Source organism: Aquarana catesbeiana, unplaced genomic scaffold, assembly GCF_042186555.1.
Source record: "Aquarana catesbeiana isolate 2022-GZ unplaced genomic scaffold, ASM4218655v1 unanchor232, whole genome shotgun sequence".
In the NCBI taxonomy this organism is placed as follows: domain Eukaryota; kingdom Metazoa; phylum Chordata; class Amphibia; order Anura; family Ranidae; genus Aquarana; species Aquarana catesbeiana.
This window is the reverse complement of record NW_027362660.1, coordinates 136,540-154,649: the sequence shown is the minus strand read 5'-3', so window position 1 is coordinate 154,649 and position 18,110 is coordinate 136,540. Positions and strand designations below refer to the sequence as shown.

The window sequence follows — 18,110 nt, the reverse complement described above, 5'->3', positions numbered from 1 at the left end:
GACCACCTCCCGGGTTCTCACAATGTTGACACCACTACAGAAGTCACACATGCCTGGTGTAATATATAAATACTTTCACAGATTCCTGACAGATTTCTGTATGGTAAACGTCAAAGTTCATTCTTCAGTTTAGGAGAGGTAGGACGCACCCAGGAACAATGATTTGGTTTGCATGGGAGCCTCATATAGAGGGCCCCTCAAATTTTCCCACCCCCATGTAATATATTACACCAGGCGTGTGTGACTCTGTAGTAGGGTCGACATTGGGAGAAACCGGGAGGAGGTCTGTCTTGTCCAGGAACACCAGAAGGGGGAGTCGTTTACCCTGAGGTATCCCGAGATATATATTCCAGGCGTGTGTGACTCTGTAGCAGGGTCAACTTTTGGAGGTGAGCAGGCATTCCAGCTAGAGGTGGTGGTCACTGTATATTAATGAACTGTCACTGAAAGTTGAACAGTGGAATTTTGATAATATGAGGACTTGATTTATTATGATTGTTTTTTTGGTTGGGCTACACTATATTTTGCTTCCATGTATTAATCATATCTACCAATAAATGTCAATCATCTACCTGATGATGGTGAGGGATGGTGTTATCTTCCTGTGTGGAATCCCGGGAATACAGAGGACAGGGACATCTCTCTGGTGGGTTTCTGTAGCTGGATGATTCCACCTTGGAGTCATGGTACAGATCTTTGTGTTCATTTAGAAACTCTGACTCCTCCATCACCCCATCCTCATCATCCTCCTCTTTTATCCCTTCTTTAACCTCAACTTCAGAATCTCTCAGGTTTCCACTCTGAATATAAAAAGAAATTTACATCAAAGGTAACAATGCAGATAATGTACAGATCCTAATGATACTATCAGTGATTGTTCCTCATCTACCTGATGATGGTGAGGGATGGTGTGACCTTCCTGTGTGGAATCCCGGGAATACAGAGGACGGGGACATCTCTCTGGTGGGTTCCCATTACTGGATCCATCTGTAGGAAACACACACACTGACTGAATACATTGTTTCTATGTGTTTATCAGATGATGGGGGATCTAGGTGGACCCTCCGTACTGCTCTCTCCTTTACAATAAAGTCTCCTCTTACCCGGTGATGTGAGGGGCGGCTGATTGTCCATCATGACGTCCTTGTAGAGATCCTTGTGTCCTTCTAAATACTCCCACTCCTCCATGGAGAAATAGACAGTGACATCCTGACACCTTATAGGAACCTGACACACACAATGATACAGTCACCATCCAGACACATCCCTTGTCTGTTACTGGATAATGTCCCAGAATTCCCAGCACCGCTCACCTCTCCTCCATGATCTCTCTGGTGACTTCTAGAATCTTCTTTATATTTCTCTATTCTATCAGGGAGGGAGGTGGAGGCAATGTGATGGTCATATGATCTTCAGACTTCACAGGAGGAAAACTCTAGATCTGAACAAAAATAGTCAAATGAAATGATATTCCCAGGATCCTCCTCACCTCTCCATTCAGGTCTCCATTTTATTAAAGCCTCCCTTCAGGCTGAGGTATAATTTACCCACACAGGACCCCCACACTATGCAAGTTAAAACCTTGTTGCAGACATTTTGACATCATTAAATACAACACAGGACCAACAGTCCCACTTTGCTAGTGAGGACACCAAGGGTCCGCCCACATCCTAAGAGCATCAGAAAAAATGGATGGGGGAATCGGTTCAGTTTTTTCCTCTCATCCCGCTGGCTGAACGATAAAACTGAACCATGTATGGCCAGCTTTGGAAGGAAGATATATTCATCATTAGTGATGGGCTCGGGCGTGTTTGAAACCCCACATTCCTGATCCCGGCAGGAAGCCGACACTGCACATCGCTAATCACAGGCAGTGAGACATTTCCTGATCTGTGCGGACCAGGAAATGTCTCAGTGCCTGTGATTAGCGCTGTGTAGTGTCGGCTTCCTGGCGGGATCGGGAATGTGGGGTTTCGAACACACCCGAGACCATCACTATTCATCATCAACTGATCCTCCTGAAGGGGTTAATCTACATTTCCACACTATATATGTGTGTATCATCATCTGCTGGAGATAAAAGACATCACAGTGACTATGGAGGAAGAGGACGGACATGACGGGGGTTACTGGGTGTAAATAGAAAATAAGATCTTATTACCTCCTCTGCTACTTCTTCCAGCAACGTCTCCTTTGTACTTTGTACCTCATTCATCATCTTGTCTGCATCTGACATCACTTCCTGTCTGTGTTCCATAGAGACTTCCTGTCTGGGTAGAGGTGAGATCACCACCTTGTGGAGCTCAGAGGAACTGCAGCCCTGAGAAACATCTCGTAGTGTGAACACGGCCTTGTGCTGTGTGTGTATGTACTGTATATCCTTATAGATGGGTCATCTCCACTCCCACCAAGGGGGATAGAAATATATTACTACTTGGGGGGGAGACATTTTGGCCCCTTTGATTTTGCAGTAAGATTGATTGCAGATTTAGTCATGTAGAACATCTGTTATATGGATACAAAGAACCCCAGCCGAGAGTAAAGGGTGGAAATGGCTCCTGATCCCCAGATTTGGGCAATTATGTCACCAATATAAATAGAATAAAACCCGCGCTATGTGTAACAACTCAAATACCTACAAAAATAACTTATACCGGACTGCTGCTGTAACAAAGGTAAGTATTCCCTTTATCAACTAGAAGAGCATTATGTGTCACAGCGCTGTCCTATTGTGTGTGCACATAAATCATCACAAATACACTAAAATATGTGGAGACATTCATATATAAAGTGCTAGGGGCTCAAATAATATTCTCTGCAGATCTACTGCTTCCACTTTGCACCTACTTCTTTAATCAGTTAATTAGATCAAGATGATTTTGTTCCCCCGTGTACTATTCCTCTTCTGATCTTTCCTATCATTAAAGACCCTCTACAGCATTTTCAAGTGAAAATGATTGACTTCATGTGGGGTTCGAAAGGGAATCGAGTGTCTAAGAGGGTCCTATTTTGCGCTCGTGATAAAGGCGGTCTTGGTCTGTCAAACCTATTGTGGTTCTATCAAGCCGCTCAACTAGCCCACATCTCAATCATATATTACCGAGTTACTAAACCCAATTGGGTGGATATGGAATGACAGTCGGTACCCCAGTTCACTCTGGACTACCTAATGTGGTGTCCTCCTTGTCCCTCTATCTTAGCTACAAATCTCTTTTTCAGTAACCCTATAGGGTGGACTTAGAGGTCCCCCAGAGTTGGTCTCTGATAGTCACCCATTAGCCCATCTGTTTCATAACCCTCAATTTCTTCCAGGCATGGATATCAAAACTTTTAAATGGTGGCTGAACAAAGGGTTGTATAGGATTGGTCACTTTTTCAAGTCTTCAGGTCCGATCTCTCTAAGCTTTTGTATAAGTAGACTGGATATGCCACGGAAAGAGAAGTTCAGATTTCTCCAAATCTCCCATTTTTTACACTCTTTATGGGTGACTAAACCCGAACCTCCCAGAATCTTGGCCTATGAACAATGGTGTGGCCAGACCATGGAGTAGAGGGGGGAATGCCTGTGATTTACAAGTCACTGATCTCACTAAGCCCCTTTACATGGTGGAATGGGTGAGAGAACACTCGCAGGTATGGGACTTGGAGGAATGGCATGGGGCCTTCTCTCGCTTCTACCAAGGGTTGCTAAACATTACCTTGGTGGAGGCGAGTCTGAAGGTACTGATGCGATGGTACCTAGTTCTATCCAAATTAGCTCAACTTTACCCATCAGTATCCGCCTTTGTTCCAGAGGTTGTGAACACTTGGTGAGATTGCCCTAAAATTAGAAGGTACTGGAATAAGATTTTTTATTTGATACGTAAGATTACAGGTCTCTCTATGCCAAAATCTCCCCATATTGCCCTAGTCAATTTTCCAGTGGAAAGAGTGGCAGTTGATTTTCTTCATTCTCCTCAGAAGGGATCATGTAGGATGACAGAAAAGTCTCCTGACTGGTGAGATCATCCAAACATAATGATTACATCCATGAACTGGGGCGAGTTTGTTGGGGTGATAAAGTCAATCTGTAAACACTGTGTAGACATTATCCAAGAACTCAGCACACTCCAGGTGTGGAGGAAGTCTCAAGGTGGATTTAGCCTGTCATTTATCATAGGTAGATGTGTCCATATATAGACTTCCACAGGGACCACTGAGACTACATATATAACGTGTACAGTGTCCCCAGGTCTTCAGGAGGATTTAGCCTGTAATGAATTGATTCTCGCCAGGCCTATAGTAGAATGATGGCCGAGTGGGAGCTCTCCCATCCATGAACTGGAGAGAGCTCGTTGGGTTGATAAAGCCAATCTGTAAACACCATTCAGACGTTATCCAAGAACTCAGCACACTTCTGGTGTGGAGAAAGTCCCAAGGTAGGTTTAGCCTGTCATTTATCATAGGTAGACTCATCTCTTCAGGGAAGCCTATCACACCTCCAACTTTTAACTCTTCCATCAGCTCATCCCCCACAGTTATAACCTTTTCTACCACCTGCTCTACCCAGGGCCGGATTAACATAGGGGCTATTGGAGCTGCGGCTCCAGGCCCCTGCCTTAAAATCGGCTCGCCCAGCCAGCAGTACAAGCCCGATTTCTCCTGTCCATAAATGTCTATGGGACAGGATAAGCTGTGTGTAAATGTAGGGGTGTACCTGTGTCGGCTCACTGTGGTTATTACAGTGTCACAGTGTACAGTTCCCCCCTACACAAATGGCTCTGCGTTCCCCCTCTCTTTCCTCTCCCTCTGTAAAGTCCGTGAAGTGAGGAGCCGTGTGGGTGGGAAATTCTGTACAGAGCAGCCTGCAGATAAGGTGAACACAATATCGCAGTGATAAGCTTCCGACCAGCCAAGTGTGAGCTCAGTGACTGGACTCTTATCTCCCTTTTCTCCCCCCTCTTTTTTTATACTTTTTCCTTCAGCAATGGGTGTTATAACTGCAGCCAATATGTTTAGACTTGGTTCCTTGTGCTTTTAAGTGGGTTCACACTGGTTTGCTGTGTTTTGACCCAATGCTGGTGTATCCGCAGTTTTCCTGCGTTTTACCAACAGTCCTATTGATTTCTATTAGGTTGCATGTTTTTTCTGAAAGCGCACCAAAATTCCTGCATGCTGCATCTTTGGCGCATTATCAATAAATGTGGCAAAAACCTGCAACTTGATATAAATCAATAGGACTGCAGCTAAAACTGAAGATACACAAGCAGTGCAGCCAAAACTGCAGCACACCAGTGTGCGCCCAAAGGCTTGTACACACCCCCCTCTGTAGAACTTGGTCTGATCAATACTGCTGGCATTCATTTTACACACAGCCATATTATCCCAGCTCAGCAGGGGTGGGGGCTCTAGGGATTTATTTGACTATGCAGGCCCGGTCCCTTCTACCCATCCAGGAAGAGTCCTGGAGGGAGTGGCAGGCTACTGGTAGGAAGTGGCACATTGCATCTGGTGGCAGTCTCTGGGTGGCAAGTGGCACACTGTATCTGGTGGCAAGTTGCACACTGTATCTGGTGACAGGCTGTCGGTGGCAAGTGGCACACTGTTTCTGGTGGCAGGCTGCTAGTGGCAAGTGGCACACTGTATCTGGTGGCAGGTGGCACACTGTATCTGGTGGTAGGCTGCTGGTAGCAGATGGCACACTGTATCTGGTGGCAGGTGGCACACTGTATCTGGTGGCAGGCTGCTGGTGGCAGTTGGCACACTGTATCTGGTGGCAGGCTGCTGGTGGCAAATGGCACACTGTATCTGGTGGCAAGTGGCACATTGTATCTGGTAGCAGGCTGCTGGTGTAAAGTGGCACACTGTATCTGTGGCAGGCTGTGGGTGGCAAGTAGCACACTGTATCTGGTTGCAAGTGGCACACTGTATCTGGTGGCAGGCTGCTGGTGGCAAGTGACGTGCTGCATCTAGCTGCAGGCAACTGTGGAAAGTGATACACTACATCTGGTGGCAGGCTATGGGTGGCAAGTGACAAGCTGCATCTGGTGGCAAGCAATGGTGGCAGGTAACAAGTTGCATCTGGTGGAAAGTGACAAGCTCAGGTCCCCACTGATTCTGCATCATGGTGAGTTGAACTATTTCACGATATATTACAATGTAGTAATAGAAATAATGGAATTTGATCATCCTGACACCATATCAAGCATGGTGTCAGGATGAATTTAAGTGCTAACACCAGCCATTTGCCTGACAAATCACCTCCACCACCTATTTCCCCATCAACCCTGAGGCTACCTCCCCCACCCTCATCTTTTTTTGGGAAGGGGGGGTTGTCCCTGAATGGCAGTTTGGAATTGTGGTCTCCCTATGTTGCTGCTGGTGAGAGACTGCATAGCAGGTGGTATTGGTGGTGTTGGTGTTGCTGCTGCTCAAAGGCTGCACAGCTGGTATTACTGGTGAGAGTATATTTAATTTGTTTTAGCAAAAAATTGTTTGCATTTTCATTTTGTTTCCATAAAAAGGCCCACCAAAATCCTCAGCACCAGGCCAATGATGCTCTTAATCTGGCCCTGGCCCCACCACATTAGATTGTAAGCTCTTATGAGCAAGGCCTTCTTAACCCTCTTGTATTTTAACTGTACTGTCTCCCTTTAAACTGTAAAGCACTGCACAAACTGTTGGCACTATTTAAATCCTGTAAATTTATAATAGTAATGATAGTAGTTAAAAGTATCCACACATGGACATCCACGAGGACCACAAGACTACATTTACAATTTATACAGTGTTCCCAGGTCTCCAGGCAGATTTAAAGAAGCAAACTGATACCCCAGGTCCACTGCCAATATGATGATATATGAACTGTGGACCGGTGCTCTAGCCAGGACGTTTAGGCCCCAAAATGCAGTACTTGAATCAGAAAAGGGCCGGCGACTTGGATGCTCTTGAATAAAAGTCCTTTATTTGGTTACATGGGTACACGGGTACAGGCTGCTCTGACGCGTTTCGGCTAAGAAGTCTTCATCAAAGCTTTGATGAAGGCTTCTAAGCCGAAACGTGTCAGCATAGCCTGTACCCGTGTACCCATATAACCAAATAAAGGACTTTTATTCAAGAGCATCCAAGTCGCCAGCCCTTTTCTGATTCAACTCCAGGCAGATTTAGCCTGTAATTAATAATGCACAAATGTCCATATAATTTCTACAGGAACCACCAATACCATCTATGTATGGCTTGGATGTCACACATATTACTAGGAGCCCATAAAAGTCCACTCACTGTCATGGAATTTTAGCTCAAAGGACCTTCATTCCAGGTGTAAGAACAAAAGTCTATCCAATGGAGAGATATAGAGAGCCCCACCATAGCATCAGATGGGGGAAAGACTAACATCTGACCAGTTTTATGGCTATCCAAACTTCCTCAGAGACTCAGAGACTGCCCTGCCCACAGTAGTATACACCATCCATTAAAGCGGTGTTCCAGCCATTTTTTTATTTAAAAGTCAGCAACTACAAACACTGTAGCTGCTGACTTTTAATAAGGGCACTTACCTGTCCAGCGAGCCCTATGTTTTTTAATTTATTTCAAAGAAAATTTTAATGCATAAATGTTTTTTAGGGTGGACCTCCGCTTTAATACCAGACAAGGTAGAAAAGATGGCACCCAGAGACGTGGAGGATGGCAAATAGCCTTCCTGCTCCTTTTCTCTGAATAACAGGGTGTTCCATTTTTAAACCCATTCCTTTCCAGCAAGCCAAAGGCACATCGTAGTGTGAATGAATGAATGAATGAAGGATTTGTATAGCGCTGCAGTTGCGAACTGAATCGCATCCTCACATCGGAAGCACCACAACACAAAAAAAATTAAAATGTCCAAAAACATCATGATGCACATGAGTAGGTGATGTGACGATGGGCAGAGTATGACACCACCTCTCATACTACCCCCATGTGGCTAAAAGGGAGAATTACCAGTCCATAAGGCAGACTAAACCTGGGGGGGGGGCAACCAAAGTGACAAACTGGAACATAGAAGCAAACAAACACCAAACACTAGCACCCAAATAATGTACCTTACAGTAAACATACAAACACCTCAAAGCCAACCAATATCCACACAAATACTGAGATACCATTCTCCGTATTCTGGATAGTCAGATCCAAAAGTGTAATGGTCCCAACATCCTAGGTATATGAGAATTTATCCTAATAAATCTACAAGCCTCCCATAGTCCTGAGTTTCATCATGCCAGAGGATGGTGACAATATGGATGTACATGAAGATGTTGAACAGCTTAGTTCTAAGGTAAATATTTAATGCCCTTGTCTTGCAGGGTTTTTTTTTTCCTGAGGTTTACAACCTCTTTAAATGGGGTTGTAAAGGTTCATGTTTTTTTCACGTTAATGCATCCTATGCATTAAAGTGAAAAAACATCTTACGATCACTGGCCCCCCAGCCCCCCCCCCCATTTTTCTTACCTGAGCCCTGGAAAGTCCAGCGTCACAAACGCACTCTTCCTTTCCTCGGTCTTCTTGGCTCTTCATTGGATAGATTGATAGCAGCACAGCCATTGGCTCATGCTGCTGTCAATCAACTCCAATGATGCAAGAGCCGGGGGGTGGGGCCGAGTCCTGTAGTCGGCGGCTATGGACGCCAAATACAGGTCTCGGGAGTGTGCCCGCAAGGTAACCCCCCGGGAGAGCGCTTCCCAGAGGGGGTTATCAGAAGTGGGGAGGAGCCGAGACAGCCGCCGAGGGACCCCAGAAGATGAGAATCAGGGCCACTCTGTGCAAAACGAGCTGCACATTGGAGGTAAGTATGACATGTTTGTTATTAAAAAAAAAAATATTCAAACCTTTAGTGTCACTTTAAGTAAACCAACAACAAAACTTGTATGTGCAAACAGGGTTCTAGGTCTGCAGTTGAGTGTTTTTCTATAACCTCTAAATCCTTCTTATGAGGGATAGAGGAATATAATGCCTCTACATCTAATGTAACCAAGATTACATCATCAGGTACTGATAGATCATTTAAAACGTTCAGGAGGTGCAAAGTGTCCCTCTTAAGGATGGCAAAGCAACCACAAGAGGTTGTAGCAATGTATCTATATACTCACTGACTTTCTCGGTGAGGGGACCCCTACCCAAGATAATAGGTCTCCCAGGGGGGTCAATTACCAATTTATGAATTTTTGGAAGTCTATAAAAAATGGTATCTGTGGATTTAAGAACTTAAAGAAGTTCATGGTCTTTTTATCAATGATACCCTTCTCAAAAGCTTCCTCAATCATAACAAAGAGGATCTTCTGACCATTCTCCAGGTTGATGGTTGGTACCTTAGTGTACCATTCCTTATTTTTTAAGAATTTTTGACACATCAACACATATCTTTGTCAATCCATGATGAAAAGGTTTTCCCCCTTGTCGGCAGGCTTGATTACAATGTTATGGTAGTTCTTAAGCTATTCCTAAGCAACACGTTCTTCACCCATATGATTATCAGATGCCATCTTTCTATTATTCTATCATTAGTTTTAATTTTTTGGTAACTGCAGACACAAAACACTGTACTCCAGCTACTGCCGAAAAGGGGAAAGAAAGGAGATTTAACACGTAAACCACACGATCTACTTTGGACATGACCATGTGTTGCTCGCCATTCTCACATCTCTGAATTGTCTCCACTAGTTCTAAAGCTATGTCAGCTAAATCACCTTCAATGACCTTCCTGCCATAGAGCAACACAATCTCTTACACTGCATTTATACTGTGGCACTTTGTAGGCGCTACAGAGCTAAAAATAGCACCTGCAAAGCGCCCTGAAACAGCCGCTGCTGTGTCTCAAATGTGAAAGCCCCAAGGGCTTTCACACTGGCGCGGTGCGCTGGCAGGACGCTAAAAAAAGTCCTACTAGCAGCATCTTTGGAGCGGTGAAGGAGCGGTGTATACACCGCTCCTGCCTATTGAAATCAATGGGGCAGCGCGGCTATACAGCCGGCATAGTGCTGCTGCAGCGGCGTTTTGTGGGCGGTTTTAACCCTTTTTTGGCCACTAGCGGGGGTTAAAACTGCCCCGCTAGCGGCCGAATAGTGCCGCTAAAACGACGGTAAAGCGGCGCTAAATACCGCCGACGTCGCCCCAGTGTGAAAGGGGCCTTAAAGCTCTATACTTCTTTCTTCAGAGCTAGGACCAAACCTTAATCAGTCTATCAAACTGACTTTACAATTGATTGTAAAGTCACTTTCATCTTTTCTTGTTAAAAAAAAAAAAAAGTCACTTTCATCTATTGTTTATCCATCCTGTATATATCTTGTTCTATCCCCTGTCTTTTGGGGCCTCCCTGCCCACTCTGTGCTTGTGTGGTTACACTTCGAGTGACTACCCCCATTCATGGGCGTAGCATAAGGGGTTGCAGGGGTCACAATCGCAACCCTGCCCCTAGCTCCAGGGGGCACCTGCAGCCTCCCTGTCATAGTATCATTTCCTCCACAAAATCCAGCTTCGATCTGCCCTAGGGCCCCACAGCCATGCTCCAGTACTGGGCTTCTACTTTGCCTTCCACAGTTCACACCCCTCTGTTCCCATTGGCTGGGGAGAAGCTGTGAGCAATTTTCTGGATGGAGAGGAGCACGAGGTGAGAACAGCCCAGGATGGGGAAGTGTCTGTGCTGTGTGCTGGCAACATGGAATGGTAACCGAGCTCAGCGAGGCAAGAGGAGGAGAGTGCTGTCCTGTTGCCACGATGGGACCAATGTCACTGATAACATATGACACTGCTCAGTGTCTCCTAGTCACCAGCTGGGATTCTCTGTAACCCCCACCTGGGGATGTCTACTTACCCAACTTCCCTGACAACTGGGGAAAAGACACACACCTCTGGGAGGTGACCTTCCCCCAACACCTGCCAACACTGACAGAGAAACCGTCAGAAATTGCTAAAACAAATCCCTTAACACCTCCTCGGTGGGCCCTTGAAGGGCTGCAGGCTCCAGATTTTGTGTCACGTGGCTTTGCCCTCCCAGATCTAAGTTGCCCCCCCCCAAGCCCCCTGACCACCCCCTCCACCCTGCATGCTATGCCTGGCTGCTGAGCTCCTTTCTCATTACAGCACTCTATACTGTTCCTTCTCCGCAGGGCTGAAATCACATTCCTTTACAACACAGCCAGTTAACCATGATCTGCACAGGGTGTATCTGCCTACTGCAACTACACTGCCGCTCTGACCAGGGAATTTCACAGGTCAGAAGGGCAACATAAAAGCCAGATACACCCTGTGAAGACTGACAGACTGTGTGTAAAGGAATGTGATTTCAGCCCTGTGTAGTGTGTGGGGGGCTGTATACAGTGCTAGGATGGGAAAGGAGCTCTGCCAAGTAACCTGCCAGGGGTCCCTGTCCTCTGATTCTCCACTGGTAATCCCTGTCCTCTGATGTAAAGAGGAACTCTGGGAACTCAAAACTCTTAAGCCACTTTGAGTATCTTGACATGCGGTGGGTGTATCTGCACGCACGTTGGAAGTAGTTGGGGGGGCCAGGTCAACTTTTGCATCGGGGCCCACAAGATTCAAGCTACGCCTCTGCCCCCATTTGTGGAAAACATCCCTCCCTGCCCCCTCCCTTCCTATTCCCCCTCCTTTACAAAGATCCATTCCTCTTCCTCCTTCTTCTGTTCCTCTCCCCTCCCCCTATGCTCCCATTTTTTGCTAGTGATCCACCAATACCAACTTGGTCCTTATGTGCAAAAAAATGAATGGTGTGACTGGAATGAAGTTCCTTCAATCTGAAGCTTCGTGACAGTGAATGGACTTTTATATCTTTCTATGGTCTTCTGCTTTATGTGCTCCTAGTAATATGGGTGACAACAGAGCCATGCATAGATGGTCTCGGTGATCCCTGTAGAAATCCTTGTATGGACATTTGTGCATTATTAACCACTTGAGTACCCAACACTTTCATCTCCTTCCTGTCCAGGCCAATTTTCAGATTTCAGCGCTGCCACACTTTGAATGACAATTACTCAGTCATACAACACTGTACCCAAATGGAATTTTTATCATTTTTTTAAACAGATAGAGCTTCCTTTTGGTGCTATTTAATCACTGCTGGTTGTTTTATTTTATGCTATATACACAAAAAAAAAAAATACATGTTTTCTTACTTTCTGGTACAAAATGTTGCAAATAAATAATATTTTTTCATAAATTTAGGCCAAAATATATTTTGCAACATTTCTTTTGTAAAAATAACTCAAATCATTATTTAGTTCATATTTAGTCTGTGTGAAGTTATAGAGTCTATAAACTATGGTATATACATTTATAAATTAATCAATCCTCATGTCATGATGGACTGTCTTGTTTCTTGAGGCCCTTAAAATGCCAGGACAGTACAAATACCCCCAAATGACTTTTTGGAAAGTAGACAATCCAAGGTATTTAGTAAATTTAGTAAGGCATGGTGAGTTTTTCAAAGTTGTAATATTTTTGGCCCAATTTTATGGAAAAAGGAAGAATTTTATTTTTATTTTTTTATAATTTTTTGTCACCAGAGCAATACGACTGGTGACATAGGACTGGTGTGGTGTTGATCAGTGATACTGACTGGTGGCAGTATGTAAAAAACAATATTAAAAAATATCAAAATAATAATAATTTATTTTATTATTTTTTTACAATTTTTTTTCTTTTTTTTTTGCGTAGTAACACTTGTAGTGTTAACATGTTGACCCTGTACTACTTTGGGGAGGTGATCCGGATTTTTTTTTGATGATTACTGTTATAAGCAACCATTTTTATGAATGACACAGGGTGTACTATTGTGATAGCAGTGATTGGTCACAGCTATCATATGGTACAGATGTGATAGGCCCTGTCTGTACCATGTGATCACTGTGACCAATCACAGAGATATTCACAATAGTACACAATGAATGGCTATGAATGAAAGCCATTCTTTGTGTACAACTGTCATGTGATCGCTGTGATTGGTCACAGAGACCACATAGTACTGGGACCAGCCCGGTACAATGATCTGTCATCTGGTGGAGCTGCAGCATGGCTACTAGACTTGGAAGACTTCATATGATGTTCACCCAGGATTGGAGAGCTCCCACTCGGCTGTCATTCTACTATAGGCCTAACGGGAAGCAGTTAATTACAGTCTAAATCCACCTGGAGACCTGACGCTGTACAAGTTATATATGTAGTCTCGGTGGCCCCTGTGGAAGTCCATGTGTGGACATTTCTACCTATGATAAATGACAGGCTATATCCACCTTGAGTCTTTCTCCACACATGGAGTGTGCTGAGTTCTTGGATAACGTCTACAGAGTGTTTACAGATTGGCTTTATCACCCCAATGAGCTCACTCCAGTTCATGGATGTAATCATTATGTTTGGATGATCTCACCAGTCAGAAGCCTTTCCTGTCATCCTACATAATCCCTTCTGAGGATTCTTCTATCCTTCCAAACAAATGTATGAAATCATTGATGAGTCCTCCTTCTATGTGATCTAGAAGATCTGGAATCACTATGCCTTTATGGATGAAGTGAATGACCCAGTTTATATATTATTTATTGCTTTACAGCTTTTTTTACTTCAGGATTAATTATTTTATTTATATAAGCATTAAAGGAAGTGTTCTTACTTTGAGAGATCTCCACCACCATTCCTATGTGAACATTACATCCATGCAATTTATGTTTAACATCTTCATTATGAGTGGATTGAGATGAGGTGCATGAATGGTGGGGAGGGGGTCTCAACTGGGGTGCCATTCAGAGGGGGTATGGGCAGGGGTGGCAGAGGGATGAGATGAGGTGGATGGATAGGAATGGGTGGGACAGATGAAGGGGCAATAATATGGGCAGCCCTGAAAGGGGAACCCAGGTGTTGGGGGGACAAGAGAACAGCTGGCAGAGGTAGCAGAGGAGTTTGAGGTGTGCAGAAAGCTGATCCTGCCCCCCCACACATCTCAAGGTCCCTACACACATGGAGGAACCCCACCCCACATACAGGCAATCACCAGGCTCCAGGCACTGCAGCTGGCATCAGTGATGGGTCCCTCAGAGCCGGCACAAGGCACAGAGTCTGCCCAGTATGGAGAACTTGTAGCTTGTGTCTGGGGGAGGAGGAGCAGGGAGAGGAGTTGGCTGATGTTGGAGGGCGCTGTGCCTGTGCTGGGAGCAGATCAGAGACAGCAAGGGGGCTCTGCATGGAGGGGGCTCTGCAAAGGCCGAATGTGCTGCACACTCTGTTCTCAGCCATCCTAATTGGGGATCACCAGTGGAGCCTCCCGTGATCCTGGGACGCTTTACTCTGGCAGCAAGACCCTTTTCTGCTGCCTTGGTGCCCTTCTGCCAACGTATATCAGCGTGAGCCAGTCGGGAAGCAGTTAAAGAACTCCTTCCAGCAAATGAAGGATGCCTTCACCTCACCATATCACTGGTCAAGAAAAATGTTCCAGAAAAAAATGTTCCACAAAATAGACCAAGACTAAGAGAACAAAACCCTTCCCCCTGTTGTGCAGGGGAGTCACCAGGTCAGGGCAAGGGGGGGTCCTCAGGACAGAGAACAGGGGTGTCACCAGGTCAGGGCACAGGGGAGTCACCAGGGCAGGACACAGGTGAGTGACCAGTTCAGGGCACAGGGGAATCACCAGGTCAGGGAACAGGGGGTCCTCAGGATGGAGAACAGGGGAGTCACCAGGACAGGGTACAAGTGTGTCACCAGGTCAGGGCACAGGGGGTCCTCAGGACAGATAACAGGGGAGTCACCAGGACAGGGTACAGGTGTGTCACCAGGTCAGGGCACAGGGATGTCCTCAGGACAGAGCACAGAGGAATCACCAGAGCAGGGCACATGGGAGTCTTTGGGTCAGAAAATAGGGGGGTCACAAGGTCAGGGAACAAAGGTTTCACCAGGTCAGGGCACAGGGATGTCCTCAGGACAGAGCAAAGGGGTGTCACAAGAGCAGGGCACACAAAAGTCATCATGTCAGGGAACAGGGGGTCACCAGGGCAGGGCACAGGGGATCTGTAGTAGTGTTTTTTTTCCTCCACATGCAGTGCTGCACAGGGAAGATGCTGGGAAATGTCTGTCATGGTGTGCTGATCCCAGCCAGCTCTCCTCTCTCATCCATCCCAGGTGATGTCACACACAAGTACCTTGGATGGACAGAAGGGGGGGTATTACTGGAGTACAGTTAGGATTAGTGGGAGTACAGGTATACTGTACACATTTCATCTATTGTGCTCACCTCACTACAGCATTCCACACCTGCTGGAATCAATAGCCACTGAGGAGAGCGGGAGACAAGATGATTCTCACACACTGCACGCCCTCCTCTAGCCCCGCTCCACCCTCTGCAGTGATGTCACAGTAGCCGGAACTACAGGGGAGGCATCAGGTATCATTGCGCCTTGTCAGTACTCACTGTCAGTGTCCATTGGGCAGATATACATCCTCCACAATGGTGAATTTTCAGCAGAACTCCTGGTTGAGAAACACTATTCTAATCAATAATGACATCCACACAAGCAGGGCCGTTAGATATCACGGGGCCCTGTACAGCATACCTGACAGGGGCACCCCCCCCCCCCCCCAAAAAAAAATATAAAAACTATATTTTCGCTAAATTGCTGTAAGGGCCAGAATGTGGTATTTTTTACATTTTTTTTGCATAGCCCATTATTTTCAATGGGCAGCCTAACATGTGGAAATTCATGATTTTTTAAAAGTTTGTTGGACCTAACTACATGCTACTGTGTCAACTGCACACATCTGCAGAGGGCAGTGCGTTTCCTTGCGGTACAGGAAAATGCCCGCTCTTGCATGCATTCCTGCGCCACAAGTGTTGTGAACAAGCCCTAAAGGTTATTTTAGGTAGGGGAAGGAGACAGACCCGGAATTGAGAATGCAATTGGACTAGCAGTGAAATTCAATTAGAAATCTCTCTAGAAAAATCAAAAGTCAGCAGCAACAATTCCTGTAGCTGTTGACTTTTAATAAAAGGACACTTACCTGTGTAGGGATCCAGCACTGTCCTCACCAGGGCTAGTTCTTCACTAGTCTTCGGGTTCCCGGTGTTGGCATCCTAACTGTGGGCACCTGGCTGTCCTGCTTTCTGCTTCACAGCCACCTGCCCACTGTGCATGCGCAAGCCACGCTGTTCTATCTAACTGGCCCTGCAGTCTTCTTGGAACTGTGATGTGTTCCAGAAGGCTTCAGGCAGGGAGGAAAGAGGAGAACTTTCGCTCAGATTGCCTAGGCAGTCTGAGTGGAAGTGGGAGCGGGTACCTGTCAAAACCATTTACCTGCTCCACCCCAAAGAAAATTACATGCCAAATGTGGCAGAGGAGAGGGGAGGACTTAAAGCAGTACTTCCCATTTTAGGTGAATTTCTGCTTTAACTAGATCAGTCAGTAAACGGTTAAATAGAAAAAGTTGATCAGTGATATATAGATTAGGTGATGAGTGGGAAGCCCAGCTACATATAGTGGGAGTGGTGTGAGAAGCCCAGCTACATATAGTGGGAGAGGAGTGGGAAGCCCAGCTACATATAGTGGGAGAGGAGTGGAAAGCTCAGCTACATATAGTGGGAGAGGAGTGGGAAGCCCAGCTACATATAGTGGGAGAGGAGTGGGAAGCCCAGCTGCATATTGTGGGAGAGGAGTGGGAAGCCCAGCTACATATAGTGGGAGAGGAGTGGGAAGCCCAGCTACATATAGTGGGAGAGGAGTGGAAAGCTCAGCTACATATAGTGGGAGAGGTGTGGGAAGCCCAGCTACATATAGTGGGAGAGGAGTGGGAAGCCCAGCTACATATAGTGGGAGAGGAGTGGGAAGCCCAGCTACATATAGTGGGAGAGGTGTGAGAAGCCCAGCTACATATAGTGGGAGAGGAGTGGAAAGCTCAGCTACATATAGTGGGAGAGGAGTGGGAAGCCCAGCTACATATAGTGGAAGAGGAGTGGGAAGCCCAGCTACATATAGTGGGAAGCCCAGCTACATATAGTGGGAGAGGAGTGGAAAGCTCAGCTACATATAGTGGGAGAGGAGTGGGAAGCCCAGCTACATATAGTGGGAGAGGAGTGGGAAGCCCAGCTACATATAGTGGGAGAGGAGTGGGAAGCCCAGCTACATATAGTGGGAGAGGAGTGGGAAGCCCAGCTACATATTGTGGGAGAGGAGTGGGAAGCCCAGCTACATATAGTGGGAGAGGAGTGGGAAGCCCAGCTACATATAGTGGGAGAGGAGTGGAAAGCTCAGCTACATATAGTGGGAGAGGTGTGGGAAGCCCAGCTACATATAGTGGGAGAGGAGTGGGAAGCCCAGCTACATATAGTGGGAGAGGAGTGGGAAGCCCAGCTACATATAGTGGGAGAGGTGTGAGAAGCCCAGCTACATATAGTGGGAGAGGAGTGGAAAGCTCAGCTACATATAGTGGGAGAGGAGTGGGAAGCCCAGCTACATATAGTGGGAGAGGAGTGGGAAGCCCAGCTACATATAGTGGGAGAGGAGTGGGAAGCCCAGCTACATATAGTGGGAGAGGAGTGGGAAGCCCAGCTACATATAGTGGGAGAGGAGTGGGAAGCCCAGCTACATATAGTGGGAAGCCCAGCTACATATAGTGGGAAGACCAGCTACATATAGTGGGAAGCCCAGCTACATATAGTGGGAGAGGAGTGGGAAGCCCAGCTACATATAGTGGGAGAGGAGTGGGAAGCCCAGCTACATATAGTGGGAGAGGAGTGGGAAGCCCAGCTACATATAGTGGGAGAGGAGTGGGAAGCCCAGCTACATATAGTGGGAGAGGAGTGGGAAGCCCAGCTACATATAGTGGGAGAGGAGTGGGCAGCCCAGCTACATATAGTGGGAGAGGAGTGGGAAGCCCAGCTACATATAGTGGGAGAGGAGTTGGAAGCCCAGCTACATATAGTGGGAGAGGAGTGGGAAGCCCAGCTACATATAGTGGGAGAGGAGTGGGAAGCCCAGCTACACATAGTGGGAGAGGAGTGGGAAGCCCAGCTACATATAGTGGGAAGCCCAGCTACATATATAGTGGGAGAGGAGTGGGAAGCCCAGCTACATATAGTGGGAAGCCCAGCTACATATAATGGGAAGCCC

General features: G+C 46.3%; 1 protein-coding gene across 4 annotated transcripts in view; it reads right to left on the bottom strand.

Moving 5' to 3' along the window:
* LOC141121793 (uncharacterized) overlaps positions 1-18,110 on the bottom strand; it is a 139,767-nt gene that overhangs the window by 21,585 nt on the left and 100,072 nt on the right. For 2 of the 4 annotated variants that reach the window (XM_073611511.1, XM_073611513.1), the window contains exons 6-8: positions 1,104-1,227; positions 890-987; positions 573-800 (exon numbers count right to left, since the gene is read on the bottom strand). In XM_073611511.1, the coding sequence (XP_073467612.1) occupies positions 573-800; positions 890-987; positions 1,104-1,227 (450 nt within the window). The remainder of the gene's footprint in view (positions 1-572; positions 801-889; positions 988-1,103; positions 1,228-18,110) is intronic. The other 2 variants (XM_073611512.1, XM_073611514.1) reach the window with 1 other exon arrangement.